The sequence below is a fragment of the Aptenodytes patagonicus genome, chromosome 6 (assembly GCF_965638725.1).
Source record: "Aptenodytes patagonicus chromosome 6, bAptPat1.pri.cur, whole genome shotgun sequence".
Classification (NCBI taxonomy): Eukaryota; Metazoa; Chordata; class Aves; order Sphenisciformes; family Spheniscidae; genus Aptenodytes; species Aptenodytes patagonicus.
This window is the reverse complement of record NC_134954.1, coordinates 69,514,380-69,537,137: the sequence shown is the minus strand read 5'-3', so window position 1 is coordinate 69,537,137 and position 22,758 is coordinate 69,514,380. Positions and strand designations below refer to the sequence as shown.

General features: G+C 44.3%; 1 protein-coding gene across 2 annotated transcripts; it reads right to left on the bottom strand.

The window, feature by feature from the left end:
* Nucleotides 1-5,614: 5,614 nt before the first annotated feature.
* Nucleotides 5,615-21,638, bottom strand: LOC143162541 (histamine N-methyltransferase-like). 2 transcript variants are annotated; one of them, XM_076343108.1, is made up of 7 exons: nt 21,565-21,638; nt 19,170-19,393; nt 18,303-18,355; nt 14,721-14,828; nt 11,038-11,168; nt 10,360-10,453; nt 5,615-7,310 (listed from the first exon to the last, which is right to left on the bottom strand). In XM_076343108.1, exons 2-7 carry the CDS (start codon nt 19,304-19,306, stop codon nt 6,955-6,957), a joined length of 879 nt encoding a protein of 292 aa, XP_076199223.1. In that variant the 5' UTR covers nt 19,307-19,393; nt 21,565-21,638; the 3' UTR covers nt 5,615-6,954. The 2 variants fall into 2 exon arrangements, with proteins under 2 accessions (XP_076199223.1, XP_076199224.1); XM_076343109.1 differs by lacking the exon at nt 10,360-10,453 and having other exon boundaries at nt 7,177-7,310.
* Nucleotides 21,639-22,758: the final 1,120 nt, after the last annotated feature.

Below are 22,758 nucleotides of genomic sequence, written 5' to 3'. Positions count from 1 at the left end.
TCAGCCTCAATAAAAGCAGGTGTAAGTTTTCAATATTAGTCCAGTCCATCCAGTTCACATGTCTTTCTGTCTTTATCTAATCTAATATATGGTCGTGAGATAAATTACAGAAACGTATGATAAATTGCATTGCTAGTAATTTTTGGCAAGATCACCTATACTCTGGCCACTAATTCATCTCCGCCAGGATCCATTGTAACATACCAGATCCTTGAAACAGCCTCCAAATAATGTCATTTCATTTTCTTTAAGAAAACAAAGAAATTATATCTGCTGGCAAATATCCTGCTTACCCTCACCAAAATAAATGATACCTCATTGCCACCTCTGCAAAATCATGGTTATAAAAATACCAAAATGTATTTATAGCATTAAGAGTCTCAAAGATATTAGGTCCTTATATTCTATTTGAGTGGGAAACTATGACATGGTTTGGGTTGAGGGATTTCAAAGTGGGAAAGGATGACATGGTTTAGGTTTAGGGACTTCGAAGAGTTATTAATTTGGTTATTTCTGTGTTCATTGTTTTTTTGGCTAGATACTTGGTAATACAGATAGAACACACAAAACTGTGTAAGAAATCTGCAATATGCTATAATAATTTTTTCCGGTGCTTATTTAGAACAGTTCACCACTCTTGAACAAAAGCACTGTCCTGAATCACGCCAGTACCACCTTGGACCCACACATTCATGCATCTCTGTTAGGTACCATTCATATCCATCTGGGGGTGGAAAAAGGAATACCCCATTAAAGCAAAAAAGGATGATAGATAACTTCTTTTCCCTTACACCCATCAGATCCATCCCTGCCTTCCATGTGAACTCTGCTGGATAGTGAAGGCTGGCGGTGAAGTGCCTCTTGATGTGCAAGGAGATTGTGAAGATTTGAATGTGAGGTGTTGGGAGGTACGAGCTAATGAAGGCTGACTTTGTGAGTTGTAGGAGAGCTCCCCATTGCCACTAGTGTGAAGGAGCACAAGGACACTGCAAGCAGGTAGGACTGCAACACGAAAGCTGGTGTCAAGCCCGTTGACGGTAGACACCCTTGGTCCCACCACCAGCATGAGCTGTTGGATGTGCCAGGGTGGTGGTGGGCACTGGGCTTCATCCTGAGTCAGCCCCATGCCCCAGCCCAGTGTCCCACCACCCCGCTGCCGAGGAAGAGGGGAAGCAGTAAGCCGATGACAATTTTGGCCGGGGGAGACACGTTAGCGCCCCCGCCCCTGCTCAGTGCCAGCCCGGGTAGTTGCTTTCTGCTCCTTGGCATTGCCACTTCGACTGCAGACAGCCGCCTCCTCCTCCTTGTCCTGCCATAAATCCCTGTGAAATGGTGCCATGAACCATCCAACAGCAACCCAGGAGGTTGCTGCACCTCAGCGGTAAGGGAAGTGGGTTTGCATATCAAGATTTTTAAAGCAATTTGGGGCATTTTGAGATGGAAGACACTATTGATGCAAAAAGATGATTATTATATTTACTGCAAAATCCGTTAGCAACCCCATGAAAACACGAGCAGTGCTTCAAGACAGAGCATGTATTGAAGGCTGATGTGAAAACCTGGCCTTGCTGGTGGGAGGGAAAGTTTTCCTGGTGATTTCAGGGAGGTGAAGGCTTCATCTTACACTATTTAAGAGCAGTTGAGGCATAATGGTTACATCCAGCTAATTGGATGCATTGCTATAGGCACTTGAGAAATATGATAGACAGATGCATTCAGCTAGATAGATATCCCCTGGTGTAGTGAGCTGAAGTCAATTACGGAGTTAAATTGTGAAAGATTTGACCTGATGTCATTTATATCTCGAGTCATAATTAACACTCAAAGTTCTACTCTATGGCAATTTTCTTTTAATAACACTTAAAACCTATATAGAGCTCAAAGAATTGCACAGACATGATGAAGGATGACTTGAGCGGATGCCAGAATTTCAGCGTTAGTAATTAATCCTCAAAACACCTTTGCAAGGCATATAAGTAGCATCATTTCTCTTCAGTTTCTCCTTTGAAGAGAAGCGGGGTTTGCCCAATGCCTCCTCAAAGTCCATGGCACCTGGAGATAAGGATCGAGGCTTTTTCAGCTGCTAAACCAGCAAACACTCAGCTCAACCCAGCTCCCATCTTTTTGTCTTGATATATGTTTAAATTCTACCAAAATCTTTAGAAAGATTGCAGACAAATTGCTTGTCAAATGGCCTGTTTTTTTCCAATTAGAAGCTATGCAAATGCAGGAGAAAAAATCTGCCATAAACACAGCTTCTGCTTCTAAGATTTTCATGTAGATGAAATATGAATCTTACTGGGGGAAGAAACGTGCTCTCGGACTGAGACCTTGTAAGCTGAGATTCAGCTTGCTGCAGATTTTTATGGTCGTTATAACTGCCTGTAAAGCAGGGGTTTAAAATGGAAGTGCTGACAAAACTTTTAAACTACAACAGTGGAAATGGCGCCGCAATAATTTATAATCTGCAGGCAGCTTTGGATTTATTATCACAATGACAAATGCACTGTCATTGTTAATAGGATATTTCCCAGCGAGGACTTCTTGTTATGCAAGCCAGGTTCACTATGTCATGCAGCATGATAGCAATAAAGTCTACAAGAATTTGTAATGAACTTCAATTACTAATAGATTATGGTTAATGGGAAATATGTGCAGTAAAGATATGGGTTTTTATATGCGCCTTCTGGTACTCTACAAGGCAATGATTTATTCTACAATTTATGTTAACATTCTCCAGTATGAAAAAAAGCCTAAATTGGTGGAAAGCCACTCCATCCATAACAAATATTTAAGATAATTTTGCACATCATGTAAATGAAGATGTAAAATTAGATATTAATCCATTTCATTTTAGCATTCGTGTTGTTATTAAAAATGAAGACTTTGCCCTACTGTGTAATGACATTAAAAAATCCTATCATGGGCTGCAAGCATGAATTACACCGATGTAGAAATGGCGACAGCAACCACGCTGTAAATGCATTTGTTCAATTTGCTGTTGTAATTAACAGAGCAGTGAGAATATTTTTTCTACATATGATTTAAAGTAACAGCCCTGGGGCTGTTCAGGCAGATGCGTTTGATGCGGAGGGGATATATACATGAGGACCGGGCTCCTTCGGAGGGGGTCAGCCTTTTCCTCCCCCACTTTTGCTCTCCCCCAGCCTTCTCACATGGCATCGCTCCAAAGCCATGCCTCATCCGCGGACACAGGGCTATTCCCTGCCCTGCACAGCAAACCTCCCGCGGGAATTACTTTGGGAAACAATCACCTGACGCAGCATCAGAGCCATGAGCTCACGCTTACTTATCAGAGGGACACAGGCCCGGCTGTTTGCCTGCTATTTCAAAGAAGAGTTCCTCCTCCTCCCTCCCTCCAGTTTTTTTCTCCTGTACCTGTAACATAATCTGTATATTCCAGGTTTATGTGCCCGTGAAATGAAAAGAAAAAAGGATGTCTCCCAATTTAAAAGCAAACACTGTTCAGAACCATCTCTGATGAACGTAGAGATGCAATGTTCAGGACTGCATTTACCCAGAGTCACATTTCTGCAGAATGTTTACTCTTCATATCTGAAACATATATTTAGCCAGAAAGGGGCACCCATGCATGAAAAACTTGCAGGATCATTTCTGGTATATTTTTAATACAAGTAGCCTGACGCCGAGCTTGTTTCAATCAGCGTTATGCTGGTTTAAGCCCATTGCTCTCAGCGAACCTCTGTGTAAAGCCTATAAATTCACTTTCTAGGGGTGCGAGTGAGGAAAACCCATCCCATTGGCTCACACATCCAGCTGCGGCTTTGCAAAGAGCAAGGCTGGTCTGGAGATGTGCTTTTGGAAGAAACTTCTGCTGGTTGAGATGAGGCAGACTTTCTGAGAGGAAAACAATTCAGTGCAGAAAGCACACAGGTAAGCTGAAAATTGCCATATAAATCCCAGTCCGTGGACAGGCTGGACTCCCCAAACACGCTCTGGAATAGCAGTATCTCACTGTACAATTAAGAATGATTCTCACATGAAAATGTGGCTCTTCAGTCTATGAGGAAGTTGTTTGAGAGATTTACAAAAACTACTTCAGTTTTTATGGTCAAATGAGCATAAAATTGTGCTTCCCCACACTCATTTCCTGCTAAATAACACTTACAGTACTTACTTCTTGTAAACGTGTATGTTACAAATTTAAAATTACAAATAATTTATCCCTTAAGGGTGCTCTTCTGATTCAGTTTTCCCCCAGCCCCTTAACGGAAGCAGCTGCATATACAGAACGGAGTTTACTGTAAATTTTTTCCCCTCACTTTTTAATGAAATTCATAGAATTAATGACTCATAGAATAGTTTGGGTTGGAAGGGACCTCTAAAGGTCATCTAGTCCAACCCCCCTGCCCTGGGCAGGGACATCTTCAACTAGATCAGGTTGCTCAGAGCCCCCTCCAGCCTGACCTTGAATGTTGCCAGGGATGGGGCATCCACCACCTCTCTGGGCAACCTGGGCCAGTGCTTCACCACCCTCAGCGTAAAAAATTTCTTCCTTCTATCTAGTCTAAATCTACCCCCCTTTAGTTTCAAGCCATTCCCCCTTGGCCTGTCGCAACAGGCCCTGCTCAAAAGTTTGTCCCCATCTTTCTTATAGGCCCCCTTGAAGTACTGGTAGGCTGCAAGAAGGTCTCCCCGAAGCCTTCTCTTCTCTAGGCTGAACAACCCCCAAAATTCTCCTCAGAAGCAAAAGCAGTGGCAGAGGACTGCCCTGACATGTGTGGTTTTCAATAAGGAGTTTTCTTCTCCAGCCTGGGGTGAAAGTGCCTTTTCCCCCAGTGAATTCTGCTTTTAAATAAGACCCTGTGCAACTCCACGCACCCAGCAAGCGCTCCCTCTCCCCAGCCTCTCCCTTTCTGATTGCAGAGGGGAAGGAGCTCTCACGTGTGTTCACATTGAATCTCCTTTTTTTGTGTGTGTGTGGTCATATCCTCCTCTATTCTCTCCAGATCATCTCTGCTGTTCCTCATCCTGCTCTCTCCGACATTTTCAGAACAAACCTCCTCCAAAAACTCTAGAAAGCTTTTGTTCTTGTATTTTTTTACTTCTGCTAAACCAGAATGCAAGAGGACCTGCACGTGCATCTTGTTGCTGGGTTTTGTTGTTGGATTTGGGTTTTGGTTTTTTTGTTCTGGCATTTCTGCGGCTCCCAAAGATATGTCACTCCTGACAGGTTGATGTGGCAATATTCAGCGGTCACCTCCTCCACACACACCATTTAGAAGAGGTCACTGACAGCACAAAAGAGCTATGAAAACAATTGTAACTTCGTTTCCCGTTAGAAATGCATGCAGCAATCTGTCCTAATGAGAGATTTTCTTTCTTTCCTGCTTCAGCATGTCACCGTAACAGCTTACAGATATACTGAGGTCTTCTAATGCAGGAATTTGTACATAGCACTGTGTAAAAGCAGTAATAGATTTTGTTCTGTTCAACAGCTGAGAAATATCATGGAAACATTCTAAAATACACTGGAATTAATATTTGATCACTAGGAGAAGTGTGTGTTTCAAACAATTCACTCTAAAATGAATATAAACAGCTATTAACGCCCAATATGGTCTCTTGTAAATCACTTCAAATCTTTAATAATCTATATTGTATCAGAAGTATATATGCAAAAATGAAACATAATTTCTTGCAGCTAAAGCATTACCTAAAGTAAACCATTTCAACATTGAATCAAATTATTTCAATGGCAGAAATCACACCTGTCTCACCGGATAAACTGAGTATTCAGACTATTAAATGCATTCAAGCGACTATATTGTATTCCACCATGCATTGTGCCTTGTAGAGAGCATAACACATCTTAAAACAGTAAAATCATTTAGCAAAACAAATGCATCAACTACTGGAGTAGAGACAGTCCCACAAGGAGAAGGGACCAAGGAGGTGAAGCACCGTCTTGCTCAACATCCTATACTATCTATTGGACTGATTTACCTGACTTGACCCCATTGAAAATGAAACAAATCCCACTGAAACCTGTCAGTTTGGCATCAGAGTTCATTTTTACATCTTCTGTGTTACAAAGCTCACAAGCCACGCATGGCCCTTGCTGCCAGGCTAGTGAAAGGCTGTGCCCTGGAGGTTTGTGTGTTTAGCTAAAAATACCAAAAAGCGCTACGTGACAGCAGCAGCTAATTCCTAACAAAGGCTTTGCATCAGGGCTCGTTAGTGAAATCCACCTCTCCAGGACGGTTGTTACTACTGCTTGTGCCTCAACCACCTTCAATCGCTTCGCTCTTGCAGTGCCAGTATGGACCTGTCCACAAATTGCTCTGCAGACGCAACATCATAAAAATAAAGTGAAAATACAGGAAGAGGGAAGCACTGCCGTTAAGTGGAGTGGGCTCCAGAGGCAGGAACAGGCAACCATTGCATGCGCAGAAAGTGTCAGGCCACTTTTTTCAGCAACTGGAGATATGATGTCTTGAAGTCACAGCAAGCTCAAGAGATCCCATTGAGCAGCCACCCAAATGGTTGGTCGTTCTGAGCCTCCACTCTTGCCAGCTGCACTGAGAAGTTGTAAGAGAGTTGGTCTGTAGAGAGTTTTTAAATGAAGATGATGAAACCATGTGTAGTTCTTGATTATTTTCTAGAAAATGGTCAGGTTTCTGCAGTGCCTGAGTGGACGGTCCGAGTTAATCTGATTATACAACATTCAAACGATAAAGCACAATTAACTGCTTAGTGAGTTACACATTTAAAGATTAGTACAGAATTAATCAGGTATTAAAGCTCACTTATAACAACAGATATTAATACTGATTTATTAACAGGCTCCAAAAATTATATATCAGTACTGAAGTAAACTAAGCCATTTATAAAGTATGAAAAACATATTTCAGCTGGTAACAGTTTGTATCTGACTTTTTGCTTTGGATCAAGAAGCAAGAAGAGGTTAAGTCATGGCTCAATCACTATTACACTCAGGTTGTTATTAAAAAGCACCTTCCCATCTCTTTCTTCACTGCATTCAGGCTTTCTTAACTCTTCCATTACCTGGCGCTTTAGTTCAGGAGGAGCAGTTTTAGAAAACTCACAAGTTTCTGTCAGGAAATCCAGCAACAGCTCCCCATCCTTGTTCCCTTCAATAAAGCAGCTCGTTATGTCCATGTGGGATGGGAGCTCGTGGAGCTGGTACTTCAGCCCGGCGGAATCCAGTATCCTTTTGATGTCAGCAGAGGAAACATATAAGCAGAGATCATCTAAAGGGAAGGAAGACCTATACTTCTTCCACAGCATTTCCCAGCCACTGGTTCCTGAGAGATAAACCACCAGCAAAATGTTCAGGAATAAGGAAGAACACTATTTGAACAAATTTTTGATCATCTGTTTTTTTTAGCAGTTGTCCTTGTTGCGAGCAGGGTCTCTCCAGAGTTGGGACATGTGTCCTGGGGCATGGTGGAGACGGCTGCCTCCCTGCTTCTGTGGGGTTGGGGGCTGCAGGAGGGGATGGACACGTTACCTACCCAGGAGCTCCAGCGCCTCCCACCGAGCCCCCAGCTGAGGCCAGAGCAGTTCAGTGCACTCAGTCCTCCTCCCTTCCACTCCCAACACGCTGCACCCCTCTGCTTCACACACATAGGCAATATCTCTCAGGGACATCCTTCTATAGTCCACATGCTGAACACTAGCTATTCAGTGCCACCTTCTTGATTTAAATTGTTCCCTAGATTTCAGCTGCCTGTTTGGAAGACCAAATCCTCTCCTATTCCTTCACCTAATTACTTTGTGGTCAAGCTACATGTGAGTTTCATTGAAACACTTATTGCCAGTAACCTATCTCTCTGCTATGTGAAATATGTGGGATGCAAAACCCTGATCACATTGTCCATGCGGCTGGATGTGTGGTGGAGAAAAGGGTGGGATGGACATGTCCCAGGATGAAGCTGCACCATCCTCCCAGGCTTCAGCCTTCGCTCCCGTCACGCTTACGTGCTGTTGGGCATGGGCAATGAGAGGGCTGCCCCTCGCCCCAAGCAGACCTCCCCAGTGGTGCTAGAAGGACGTTTTGGCTGTGTACTATTTGGGTGTGCAAAGATGAAGGGTGAGGAAGGAAAAGGCTCCTGCTGCACCGCAGTCACCTCCAGAACTAAGCCCATGCCAAGCCCATGCCTGTGCATGCACCTCTTCTCAAGGAATGTTTTACATAGAAAACCAACTGGGTAAGCTGAAAATTCCCCAGATATGTCTTCACATCTTTATTTTCCCTCACCCTGGATCTGTGATTCAGCATATCTGCTATAAATCATTTATAAAAGGATCACCCAGAATGACTGGACAGGATGAAAATAACTTGGAGCCTAATGAGCAGCTCTTGAGAGTTATGACAATAAATCTCCATAACTACTAAAACCAGTTGCTCGGCAGTTTTGCAAATGCTTTCTCTGCAAACAGTTATTTATAGTCAAATAAACAGCTTGGTGTTTAGAAGAGGGGCTACAATATTTTCTTTCACCTGGTGGAAACTGAATGCAAAGCACTAATTGCAGAAAATTTGCTGGTGTCAGTGTTGTGTGACTCAGTGCCATCTCTGAGCCGAGCAATTATACACTACCTGAACGAAGCATTATTATAATAGCTCTCAATAGGCTCAGCATATGGCACTACTTTTGTTTTCAAGGCGATGTAAACAGATTTTTTAAATGTGTTGAAAATAATGCTGCATAGCTCTTGCAACCCGCCTGCTCTCCCGGCAGGGACGGAGCAGGGAGGACTGCAACCTTTACCAGCTGACCAAGCCCTCTCCTATCAATCCTCTTCCCAGACTGGTTTTTAATTAACACATCCTAATGTGTTTGTGTTGGAGATGACATTACCTTCATTTTTTGAAATTAGCTTTGTTCCGCTTATCTTTCCGTACCTCTTTTTGCTTCAGTGCTCATTTTCATAGCACTTCTTCCTTCCACTCTCTACACTCTTCTTTCCCCCAAGGTTTCCCCCTTCCTTTCCTCTCTGCTGTTCTGAGCCCTACTCCTCTCTCCCATTTTCTTGCTGGCCCCAGCAATTTCTGCTCCATTCTGCTCCATCAGAAAACACAGAGTTGCCTGGCCCAGAGAGGACTTCAAATACTTTTCATGAATTCAGATTTTTAATCACATTAATTTTGAATAGACACACGTTCCTCCCTCTATTCACATTTCATGAATATCCAAAGGGACAGGTTAAGCAACTGGAAAAGAGTTTCAATTAACCATACGCAGGTAATCAGCAATAGTCTGATATTATGATCTATTCTCTTTCAGCCAAAGAACAAGAACAGTAACTCAGATCATTTAAAATACAGATTTCTTGTAGTGAACTGCCTGAAAATACTTTAAACCAAAAACATTTTGGAGAAAAATAGTTTGAATACATTCAGGTCAGAGAAGTGCCACTTCGCTGTAGACACTTCATGAACACAAAAAAGGAACTTCACCAAACACATTACAGTTTGCAGACATGGCCAAATTCAATAAAAAATTAAGCTACAGAGTCTGAACAAATAACACTTAACATCCCTGACAAAACTATTACATGTGACTGTTTACACGACTAAAATTTCCATAGCTTGTGAGGCAAATTAAAGGCTTTCTAGAGTCAAACTATGCCCCACCATTGCAGTATCTCTAGCATACCTTGCCCACAGTATTAAAAGGTCATTGTTTACTCTGCTCCCATATTTCCTGCTGGATTGACCACAGAGCATCTCTTTGAGATCTGAAACAGCCTAAGAATGCTGTTTTCCACCCAAAATGATGATATTAAGGAAATGGGCAGTTTGAGAAGAAAATGAAACACATGTGCTCTAACACCTGCTGTGTGGCGCAGCCGAGCCCCGTCGTAGCCATTTGCTTAATGCCGCAAGTCTCCAGGAGTGAGATAATGCGGTGCCCAGCCTGAAAAGCCTTTTACAGAAAATAGCAGAGGCTGAAGGAGCTCTTGCGAGTGAGAGCCACGGGATGGAGCCTCTTGCCTGCTTCAGGGCTCTCTGCTGCCATCCATCACTGGCCAGGCTGTAGGATGGGGAAGGGCAGAGGGCAAGAGAAAGGCGTTTTGTGCCCATGGCACAGGTTTGTTGACTCACAAAGCCTTTGGCTTTACAACCTGCAGCACGGAGCTGCACAGATAGAGATAGCGTGCAGATTTCAATGGTTGTAGATGAGTGGACACCATTTATTATGCAGCCAGTTCACCTCTATAGGTGATAAAGGATGTTAAAATAAAAATGTGCGTTGGTTTCTAGCTGGCCTGTGTTGAACTCGCAGGAACCCCAAAGGTCCTCAGGGCTCTTGCCTGACTGAGCAGCGCTGGTGGAGCAGCTCTCACCTGACACCAGGATAATGAGGAGCTTCCCCTGCGCTTCCAGGAGGCCATGGAAATACCGGATAGTTGCTGGGACATCTTTCACATAATACAGCATCTGGAACGAGCAGAGATGCTTACAGAGATACGGTGCGGTCCTGGTGAATGTTATAACTGCTACCACTAGGTAAAAGAAACCAAATGGGGGCAATCTTGAGAGAAGAGCAGCGGGATGACAAGACACATTAGCACAACGCCGGGCAGTGGGCTCACGCAGCGAGCTCGAGGCTGTCACTGCCCTGCCTGCTCTCTGGCTGTCCCAGGACCAAGCTCATGTTCATTCATTAACCTAAGATAAAAAGATTTGCCTTTCTTAGCAGTGAAGATGGCTTGTAATGGCTTCAGTAAACTTGGAAATACAAAGGCAATTTCACAGAGAGGACAAGGAGCTTTGAAAACACTAGTTAAAATGTATTTTTAGTTGACTGCCACCCACAGCCTGGTTAATAGGACTACTGTGCTCAGAGTTGCTTTGCTGTAACTCATCTTTCATTTTTGCAGTTCACTTATGCTTAAGTACTTTAAATTACAGGGAAATAAACTCACCTTTCTTCCCCTTAGAGTGGATAATGAAGTCACATACTTCATGCATACTTTTAGCAGCCAAGTCTTTGACAACGTTTACTTTGCAGAGATTTTTACCTGGATCATGTGAATGAAGTCCCATTTTTTAGACTTCTTTTCTGCATTCATTCGACTTTCATATTCATAAGCTGTCTCCTCATGCCAGGTAAACTTTACGTTCTCGAGGTTTGATGTCTCAGCCACACGCTCTGAAATATGGGAGAAGGCAGGACAGAGTTATCTCAATTGCAAATACGGGACCAGCTTCCATTCAGAGCTTTAATACATCCAAAAGTCATATTTAGGTAGAGAGTTTTGGTACCAGATTAACACAGCAGTGGAATATTTAAAACCTTGAGCCCGTATGTGAGAAGGGGGCTGTAAAGGTCTTTGTAGGATGAAGTCTTAAGAAGGTCTGATGTTTTACTCTTTGCACCCTCATTTGGGCTCCTCCAGTCTTTACCTGATGAAAAAAAAGAAAGAAACTCTTCCCCGTGACTGGCTCAAGCTGCATTAAAAGATGTTGGCTGGGATAAACAGTTATGAGGCCATGAGCAGCACATTTCATGCTGAATGGGAGAAGAGCTGGTGGCCCCTTCGCTTAGGTGCCGTGCAAGACCCACATGGCTGAGCAGAAGCCAGGCCATGGCAAAGGGTTTTCCAGAGATTGACCAAATAAATACAAGGGCGTGAGGATGGATCAAGGGGACTGTGTTTTGGAGAGAAAGCACAATTAAAAGCTCGAGAAGGGCAGAGAAAGAAATGGCTTACTCTGGGAATGCGTCACGGGGATGGTGGGAGAGGGGAGGAGCTTTTCTCCGTGAGTGAGGACACATATCTTGACATTTGGCTTCTGCTGTGTTCAAACAATTTTTCAAAAGCCCACAGTTTTGGCTAACTGCTTCAGGTAAAAGGGATAACAGTGTTTTAAAGCAAAGACTAGTACAAAGAGTGACACATGGAGTGTTTTCAGACCTCGATACAATGCGCATCCAGCAACTGAGGAAAGCAGAAAGCTGGAGAAGTGGATTCAAGGAATAAGTTGTAATGAGGGCCTGGCTCATCACTGTGTTTCTTTGCTTTTTATGGGAGCAAAACTGAGAGATAATTTCATAATTTAGGGGATGCTGGAATACTAATGTCCATCTGCTGGCGTATAGAGCTCATCTGACTGCGCTCCTGCCTGGCGCTCGGGATTGCTGCAGGACAAAGCTAGCCCTGATGCGATTCCTGTGCTTCGCTGGAGTTAACATAAATTTAAAACTTAAATGGCCCAAAGGCAGACTGAGCCTTAGCTACAGAACACATGTTCAAAGCAACATGATTTGCTAAGACCAGCGCCTTCACATCACTAATCACGATGTTTCTCCTTTTGGGCTCTGATTAGGACATATCCCCGTTGGACAGATGAGAAATGCTCCATCAGTGCTTATCTCCTCTCTTTTATGGCTGGAAATGGGCCACCCCTTTCAGATGCTGCTGCTGTTAGTCTGTTCGTTTCCATTTATCAGTCACTGGCCCCAGTGCTTGCAGTTCAGATTTAATTTGCTGTTTTAAACTCAGGCTTCATTCAGCAGCAGTTCATATCACCATCACAAATAATCTGGTGCAATCTGGTTCAGTTCAATTGCTAGACAGTCTGCGAGGAGACACTGGGAAGAAAACTGAATTGCTTGCCAGGGTGGGCTTTTAAAGTCAAAATTTCAGAAGGGGCAAACTCGTTCTGATTACGGGAAGTTTCTGCCCAAAGATTCATCTGAAGCCAAAACATATCACCCTAACTGTTTTGAAAAGTTTTCCTCGATTTTCTCCTGGGCTCAACCCAGATTGTTGTCTGGGTCAGAAGCCTGTCACGTGCCCCTGACAGGTGCCGTCAAAACCAGACTGCCTGCAGTTGTGCCATGCTGGGCAGGCAATGGCAGCGCAGCTCAGTTGTGGTGTGACTGACACTCCAGCCACAGTCACCAAAGGGCTTCACCTGGACATGGACCAGGAATGAAGGAAAGCCACAGCCTGGCCATGGGACTTTGAGGAGAGCCTCCGTCGTACGACGCAACCTAAGGTAAACCTCAGTTTGTCATCACTGCACGTCCCACTACGAAGTTTCTCTTGTGAGCGTGGCTTCTCCTTCCCAAGGAGAAAGTATCTGGTTAGGCAGAAAACATAACTACTGAATCCTCAGAGGCACAGATAATGTTTCCAATTCTCCCCGGAAAATCTTAGGGCTCAGAAACCTAATTAATGATACCTACTGGGGACATGATTAATTACCAAACAAGAAAGTTTAAAGAAAGAAATTCAGATGAATATTTCATTTCTAGTTTAGCATAAAACTTAAAATAAGGACAACGTCTTACATTTTGTTTAACTTTCTTCTGGAAAGAAACTCACTGAAGTAGGATAGGACTGCCAGTTAATTGGTGGTAGGTGGTGAGACCACCAGGAAGATTCAGTGCAAATCCAGTCCCACGTAGCCTGTGGTTAATGGCCCAGACAGGACAGAAATGCTATGTGCCAGTGCCCAAACTGCCTTATAAACAGAGCAGATGCTCTGTTGCCCATCCTTCACCATCTCAGCCTGGAGCAATGTAAAAGCTCCTGGGTTTTACCACGAGCCGTCTTTTCAAAGATCAGGTCCATGTAATACAGAGGCAGATATAAAAAAAAGATGTGTTTCCTGGGAGCCTTTCGTGCTTCCAGTGACTCTGAACTCCCCCACTGCAGGGAGAAAGGGATTGTTGCTATTACTATTTTTTTTCTTAGACTTCCACAAGTTGCTTCATACTGGGAATGCTTCGTTTTTAAGGACTTAAGCAAGAGTAAGAGTTGGAGATTTACAGCGTGGTTTTGCAGTCTGGTATTTACTATGGTTTGGAGCATTTCCAACCACGCAGACTGCTGACGAGGTTCATTCATTACTGCCACGTCCATTCAGCAGCCGCTTTCTGGCAAGGTGTGCTCTGCTCGGGGCTGCTCCCAGCCTGTACGGTGTAGCTAGTGTCACCTCCATACAAGACCGTAATTACCTGCTAAGGTAAAGCCTGGTAGGTGTTAATCCAGTGATAATCAAACTGTGGATTGATATTTAATGCTCGCTTTGTAGGGCAATTTGACCAAAGCACCCCTGCTAACATTCAATCCCCCTTGGAAAATGCTTGGCTTTCCTTCATGAATGTTGCTCAGACCTTTGGGCTGGTGGAAGGAAACAAGCTCTAAGCCATGGAGCACACAGCAAAAGTCTTTCCTATCCACCTTGCTTTCCTTTCCGTGTTCTCAAATTCAAAGGTTGGTAACTAATTTAGTGCAACACTGTGAGGTTTAGCTATTTGTTATTTGGAAATGATTTTTAAGATACGTGAGAATTACCATGAGACGCTAAAATTTTCCCTTCGAAGTTGAGGAAGGATCCTGATTCAGTGCAAGTTGAAGGAGAAAAACTTTCTCTCTGAAATGTGAGGATTTTACTTTATGCCCATACAATCACCCACCAGTTCCCACCTTGCTTAGCTTTTAAAATCTGTCTAGTCCCAAGCGTTTGCCACGCAGAGTTCTTTGCAGTGTGAGGGACTAAGATTTGAATGAGAGGCTGAGCATTGTTGAAAAGCAATGATGGCAAAAAAGCATAAAATAGTGACTTTTTTTGACTTTTAAGAACCAATTCTGACAAGAACGCATTTGAATGTGGGGTCATCCAGCGTTCAACTCTTTTTAATGCATTTAGCGTACTTAATGTAAATTTAATTTATTTAATGTAAAAATACCTTTGTACTTGAAGATTTGGTCAGCACTTGGCTCTATCACATCGTTGCTGATGGTGACCCCTGGGTATCTGGCTTGTACTTTTGAGAGGATCAGCAGGTCAATCTCACCTAGGGAAGCAGGCGACATGAAATACAAGATGAAAGCAAAGCTCAGGCAAATGTTATCTCCACTACCATCACATCCCCAGTTTTGAAGACTGATGCCTGCCATTCACGTACAGAAAATGTACCACACAGGTACATGTAGCTGCTCTGTATTCTCAGCAGATTGCCATTGAGGGTTTAGCTCTGAGGATTTGAGAAAAATTTAAATATCAGTCCCAACTATCTTCATTCCTCCTCTCTGACTCCCACCATCAGTGCCAAGGGAAAAGCAGACACAGTCATGCAAAGGGCGTGACCTCGTATTTTCTGGACATGGCCTAACCTCCCGGGAAAGATCCTAAATGGCTCTGATGGTACCAGTTCTGATGGTCCCAAGTCACCAGCAAACCTGGCAGCATTTCTTAGGAGTCAGTAAGAGCATTTTTAGCCAAGCATCTCACTGGTTACCAGGTCACGTGGGTGAGGGAGAAGAGAATATGTGTTTACACTGGAATCAGAAACAACATTCATGCCTGTTTGTCTTTAGTGTCGTGTGACTTTTTCCATAAGTATGATGAATAGTGCACATACCGTTTATGTTTATCTAACCCCTGTCTACAGAATACCCCGGAGCTGACTGTACTTTCTTTGTGAGGAATAGTTCTCTCTGAACACTGTTCAGGCCAGCTGCAATTATTTTACCGATGGAAGTACCAACAAATACAACATTTCAAAATTTAAAAAGAGATGCCATCGCTCTTGGCCACCTCTCCCCATCTGCAATATAGGAAGGTCGGGGAGATGGTGCTCCTGACTGAGGCACAGGTCCAGGGACAACATCGTGCTGGCTTGCTTAGCTTTCTTAGGGCTCAATTCTGCTTATTGTGCTTGAATAAATTTTAGGTGGAAAAGAATAATAGAAGAAGAAATTAAGGTAGAAAGAGGGTAACTGTGGCGAAAAATAGACCCAGGGGTCATGTTACAGACAAATACTGAGCTTTGTCCTGCAAGATGTACTTGTGCTTGCACACAACACCACATTATAAAATTCCCTACAAATGAACAAAATTATGTACTGAATGGAAGATCACCCAGCAAACCCCGATGGCCAGACAGGCCCTTGCTGAGGGAGTGCTCCCATCGTATTTGCACGACCTCTGCCCATCATCATGATTTTCAGTGCCCCTGGGCTCCCACCAGCCCCTTCAGCATTAGCTCCATTTTCCAGAAGATTTAAGGTACAAAAAGAAAATATTAGGGATTAAATAGCCATGATGAGTACCCCAAAGCTCAACCCAGCGCACCAGGTCATCCCCCGGGAGGGTCCTTTTCACTACAAAGAGCTCTCTGCCTGCTTCTGGCCCCACCACACATCACCATGGGTCAAAATCAGGTACCCCAGCCCAGGTCTCACCCGCTCATTAACGGCCTGAGAATTTAACCCAAAACATTCAATCTTTTCAGACTTAGGTGTCTTTCTTAAAGCAACTAATAACACCAAAATTTATGTGGCATCTGTGCAAGCACGTTCTTTGAAAGAGGGAAATTGGATTTCTGAAGTAGCAGAAATAGCTGCAGCTTTGCTATCACTGCAAACGCTGTATTCTGTTGAAAAATCAGAGCAAGGTTAGTCATCTGCAGGCTGCCGTGGTACAATCTGGGAATACAGAATTTTTAATGAACTACTGCAATATTTTTTATTTTGGTTGCTTTACCAACTTCCTGTAAAATGGATTAGCCCTTTGAAAAGGCTGTGCAGGTCCTGATAAAAAAAAAAATTGAATTTTGCATTTCCATATGCGGATAGGTTAATATATTCCCTTCCACTCTTCTGTGGCCGAACCACCCTTGTATTGTTTTTAACCAAAAAAACCACCTCTTTGATTCATAATTTAATCCACAGCCTTAATTGACTTCAGTTAGCTCTTTTATATGCAAACAAGTGTCCTGAGGCATTTTCCAGTCAAATCTGTGGCAGCTTGCATTATCAACAATTTGGCAATTAGGCTATCCGAATTATTTAAACTCTCCAACACAATTACCTTTTAAAGGCTACCACTATGTTCACCATTAAGTTTCTAATTAAACATTTTACGTAACGGGATAGTTTATAGCACAGTTGCTACTTTATAGCAGCGTTGATGACTTTTATGGTTTTTAAAGGTACAGAGTGCTGCGCGCCGGAGTGTGAACTTAATAAGGCAGAGGCTGTAGGCGAAGGCAGGCGCTGTAGATGGGCGGGTGTAATGGGATATGATGCTACATTAAATGGTTTGCTTGTCTCTCGAGGTGGAAAAGTGGAAAGGAAACGCTTTCCTTCCGTGCTCCCTCCCTGCGAGGCGCAGGTGCGGACGGGGCCGGGGCAGCTCCCTTGCCGGGGTTAGCTGGGGGGATGTGGGAATTTGCTGCCTCCTGACCCCCCAAGGACCCACGGTGCGAACAAGCCAGCAAGAGGCAGGGTTTTGGTGGTGCTGAGGTTTTTTTACATCACAAAATGAGTATTGCCTGCACATTGTTGATTGAATATCCATCATGCTACGCTGGAGCATCCCTGGTTAGGGAGTAAAGTACCTCACTAAGTAAAGTGTTCCTGTTAAAAACAACATCTTTTTTTGGCAGAAGAATGGTTTCCCTTGTTTGGAGAGCAATGTTCCTACTCTGTCACACTGTCTGTTTTATAACTAACGCCCACCGTTTACATACTATTATTTTTACTTATTAGGAGAGATTGACAAAGCTGAGATTAGTCTTTGGAGATGGTATGACTAAAGCATTTAAACTAAATTAGCTATTCTTATAAAATTTAAGTTTGATGACTTAATGGGCAGAGCAGAATTAGAAAACAGAGGCTTTAATTATGGGGGAACTTAAGCAAGAATTTAATGAGAAGAAGCCACTTGATGTTATTGGTATTGTTTCTCCACCTAGTGAACTTCAGATAGGGGACTTATTTCCTCTGATTTCTTCTGGATTTCTTCTGGAGCTTATGTTCAGCTCCAGTGTTTTGGGGGACAGTAGCTCCAGGACGGTCTTGTGCATTGACTGTGGTCAGCAAGCACGTACGGGCAAAACAGAGGTTAGCCGAGGCTGTCACATAACAGGGCAGGAGGCAGCAATGATGAGGAGTTACTACATCAGTAAATAGTTACAGGGGAGAGTAATTGCAATGCAAGTAAAAATTTAATATTCTGAGGCATCTAAGACATTATAGTGCTTTTTTTGCATAGAAACACTATGGGGCAGTTCAAGCCTCTCTCTGCCCTTGAGGAGTGATGGTGCAGAAGGCGGTTTCTCATGGAGGACATACAAGAATCAGGGTGGGGAGGCACAAGCTGTTTTCAGACGATGTGGCCACACAGCAGCTAACGCCATCTGCTCCTGGAGCTGACTTTTCAAGAAAAGACTTATTTCGCACTCTGCTCCTTTCTGAAATTTGTAATCCTCTATTCTTTGAAAAAAAAAGGGAAAAGCATATCAATACTGAAGTTCATAGCATACCTGCTCCACCACCAACACTTAGAATATTGATTGTAGACTTCCCATTTCCAATACTGAAAAACATTATTTATACATTTTAGGAGAGCTACCCAGTAGAGAGGGTTACATCCATTATGTGAAGCACTGATTTCCAGTTATTTTGGCAATTTGTAGAGGAGTTCTGCTTTTATTACAAGTGCATACAAGCAGCAGCAGTTACATGCCTTCTCATGTCTGTGCTTCGAGGACCAGAGACCTCCCTGGGTCTGGACCAGCAGCTTAAAAATTATTTGAAGTTTTACATTTTGCAAAATGGGGAGGAAGAGGGGAGAGCGTAACGTGTTTAAAATCCCTTAGCGAGGCTTTGGCAGAGCCATAAACCCCTGGGCCCAGGGAAGGGCCTCCCCAGAACCAGGATTTGACCCCAGCTGCCTGCTGCCCAAGCCAGCCCGCAAAGCAAGGGGTCCAGCAAAAAACACGCACAGCAGGCAAAGCAGAAGCGTTGTTTACACATACTAGAGAGAGCCTAAATATTACCTGAAAAGATTACTTTTAAAAAGATGCTTTCAATCAAATTTAATGTTAGAACGTAATATCTGTTATTGCATTTTAGAATTGATCCGGGTTAGGCTATATTTGCATGCAAGGAAACAATTCAGCCTTATCTCCTCCCTGTTAGGCAGGATCCTTCCCGAAGAACAGCCGTTCAGCAGCGTGTACAAATGAAATCTCCAGCCAAGCCCTATCACAGACCTACAGACGGGGCGGCCGGCGGGGAACAGCAATCTGCCGCTTGCAGGCAGCCCCCCGAGCCCGGCCGAGCCCATCACCGCCGCGGGACCATGCTCCGGGCTGTCCTTCAGCTCGATGTGGCTACCTGCATGTTACCTCGCTATCACGGCCGGCAGCTGCCCCTCCATGAACTCCCGCATGCACTGGTGCTCTGTTGAATTCGTGAGGAAGAGGCGGAAAGACTGGACGTATCTGGCAGGGTCGGTGAGCAAGCTCCTCATGGGCGATGCCATGCTGGGGGTCGGAAGGGTGCAGGAGGGGACAGGTTGCTCCAGGGTGCAGGAGGGGACAGGTTGCTCCCTGCAGCTCTTCTTGCAGACCTAGAGAAGGAGTAACAAACGCCGGAGAGATAAAAACCGGCGCACACTTGGACTTTGCTCTGCATCCTCGGCCCTGCTACTTCGCCTTAGAGCACTTAAAAAAGTATTATGCAGTTTTGCGAGAGAAGCTGTAAATCAGGTTTGAGCAGCAAAGGGTGATATATCATCTTTAATCTGCACAGAGGAAATGCCAACATTTTTTAACTGTGCTGACACAGGGCTCTGTTAAAACCCAGTAAAAGAGTCTTTAGACGGTTCTTAAATAAAAGAAAAATTCCCCTATTTATTGAAGGCATAGAGAGGCTCCATAGACTTGGTCTGGATTAGAAGAAAGTGCAACACACATCTCCAGAGATGCTGGCAGATGTCTCTATCTGTTTTTTTAAGCTTTTGATGTTCTTAAAGGGAATGCTGATTGTGGGGTGAAAACAATAAAAACCTTATAAATGCACTCTTTATTTTTCTAGTTCCTCTGAAGATAATGGTATGATTCCCATGGGCTAAGTAGTTAATTCACACAAGCCACGTGAGTTACTGGAATGGATGTTGTGCTAAACCCGGCTTACTCAGAGTCAGGAGCGGGGGAGGCAGAGCGTGCCACCAGGAAACATTGGGCTGTACCTTGAAAAGTGCACAAAGACGTGTTCATCCCCTCTTAAACTGCAGTTTAAGTCCACCACATCTTGTCCTAACTGGGAAGGAAAAAGAGGTCCTCTTCCTTCTCGTGGGTCCTGGGCTTAAGGACCACGCTGCATCTCTTACAATCAGATCTGACTTTCCCTCAGAGGTTACGTCCCAGCCACCTCTCGTTATTTTTATTGCTCCCTTTGGACTGTCTCCAGCCAAGCCCTGTTGTTGTTGAAGTGCAGCAGCCAAGAGCGACAGCCTCCCACCCGCTGAGGTCCCCCGGCTCCCAGCGCAGCCGGGACGGCTTCCTTCGCCCCACCAAGACCCCTCGCCGCTTGCCTTCGCTCGCCAGCGTGACCACTGACCACAAACCACGGGCTTTCCCCAGACTACTTCCCTTGTCCCTTTGAATTATAATTCTGTCCTCTGTTGTGCTCAAGTCCCTCCCAGCGGCACATCGAATAACCACAGTCTCGTCCCTCCCCCAAATCATGAACGGAAACACAAAACAGTAGCGGGCTCAGGTTCATACTCGCCATTACCTCCCTTTCTGGCGGTGAGCTGCTGATAACTTAGCTGTCATTTTCCCAGATGACTAGCACTCACATCCCCAGAAAAATCTGAATTAACCTGGGGAAACCAAGCTTAAATTTTGCCAGAGAGAGTAAGGAAGCAAACACCTGGACGTACGTCGGGTGAGAATGACTCACTGCTAACCCACCCTGAAAATAAAGTGGTATATTCCTTGTTTACCCATTCCTCTGCTCTGCTCAACTCCTTGCTTTTTACTTTAAGTGCATAAAGAGGCTTTGCCATTTGCCACTAACATATTTTGCTACCTTCAATCTTGAAAAAATATTTTGCAGTTAATAAAGAGGAGATTTAGATAATCGACCTTTTTTCCATGCCTTCCTCTACTTCCCGTGATTTAATTTGCCCACGTCCCCCGCTGGGCGGCCTCTAATGAGCAGCTGAGATTCATTTTCATGTTAGGTGCAGTTCAAGGAATTTGTCTCATTTATTTCATTACGCTTTTGGCTGTTTGAATTTGCCCCATTTATTTCATTATGTGTTTTGCTGTTTGAATTGTGGCCAGTGAACTTTAAAAATGAGTAAAGAGAAGGAAGAAAAGGATTTTTTCTGAATCAGGCTGATTGATAGAAACTTTTGGATAATAATGTTCACTTGGGCATGTTCCCTTCAGTGATAATCCAAATTTATATGTAACTCCCTAAAAAGATTGAGGAGTTTTGAAAACGGACTCTGTGTTTACACTGCAGTTGTTTGATCCACCCCTGGTTTGCACCAGCGCTAGCAGAATTAAACCTGCTTTAAACTCACCGTAAAGCCCTTTAAACCTTCCCCATGAAGCCAGAAAACAAAGTGAGCGTGCCCTCAGCTGTAAACTATTTGCAGTAGGAGCTTGGGCTTATTAGCACAGGATTGCGGCTTGTCCCTGCACGCCAGCAAAACAGGGATCCCTCTTGGAGGAGTTTAACGCAATCTGTTCCGCTCGTGCTTGCCTCGCAGGCAGCCGTACTTACGTGCGAGTGGTCTGTGCCTCTCGGGGCTGCGGGCTCCCACGGTGCAATGCTGCTGCGGTGCTGGGGACGCGCTCCCGGCTGGCCACCTTCCCGGCGGCTGCTGCCGTCCCACCCCCGGGGCCACGACGTGGCAGCACGGAGGAGGTTTTGCTGCCCGAGAAAGGAGCAGGCGACATCATAACCTCGTGCGGCGGCAGCTGCCCGCAGGGGCAGAGGGGGCAGTTTGAACCCTGCCCGCCGTGTCCGCCCGGCACCCTCCGCGTGGTCCACAGCGGCTGTCCCACAGGGCACACCTGGCACGGCCACCAACACACTGGGAGCATTTAGACACGGAGATCTATCAACGTATTCATTAGAGTGCGGATGAAAAATAAAGTCCTGCTACTGGTATATAAGAAATGCGACTCTTGACAAATTGGAAATAGTTGTCTCAGTGTGTGGCACACGGCAATATACAGTATTATTTACAGTTTGCCTATAGAAGCCTACCGTTATAGATTACTTTGCTTTTTAGCTGGTTTTCTTGCCAGCAGCTGAGATTTTGCTTATCTCTTACTTTCCAGGGCTTAAGCAATGGGAAGCATTTTCCACGCTGTGTGCACCCTCCACAGCCCTGTTATGAACAGTTTTATCCCAGGGATCACATGCGTGGAAAAAAGCACCGACCCATGTCTGCTATCACATTGCGTTTTGGTGTTCAGAGCATTAATAAAATATTTGCCCTGTATGTGCCTCAAATTATTCATTGTTCCTTCATGTTTAGTGAGAAGGAATTTTTCTGAAGTTAAATGAAGAAGTTTTCCTTCTGGACTTAGATGGAGAAATGAACTGTTCATGGAGAAATGAACTGTTCACATTGCGAAAGTCATGTAAAATAATACCAGTAATATTAATAATCATGCTTTCAAAGGCACAGTTACAGGAAGAATGGCTATAGTTTGACATTCAGCTGAAAGTTTACTGACATAAAGTTTTCATATCAACAGTTAAAATTGTTCCGCTAGAATGACGACTGTGTGGGAAGTCAACACCCGCTGCATTTTTTTCTCTCTCCATACACAGCACCATTTCCAAACCGCTTGGAGGGAAGGAGGTACAAAGCCCTTTGCCGAGGAGCGAACTGAGAGCTGCGGGGCCACGGCGTTTCGGTACCTTCTGCTGGTCCCTCGGCAAAGCGGGATGCCAAAGCCACGC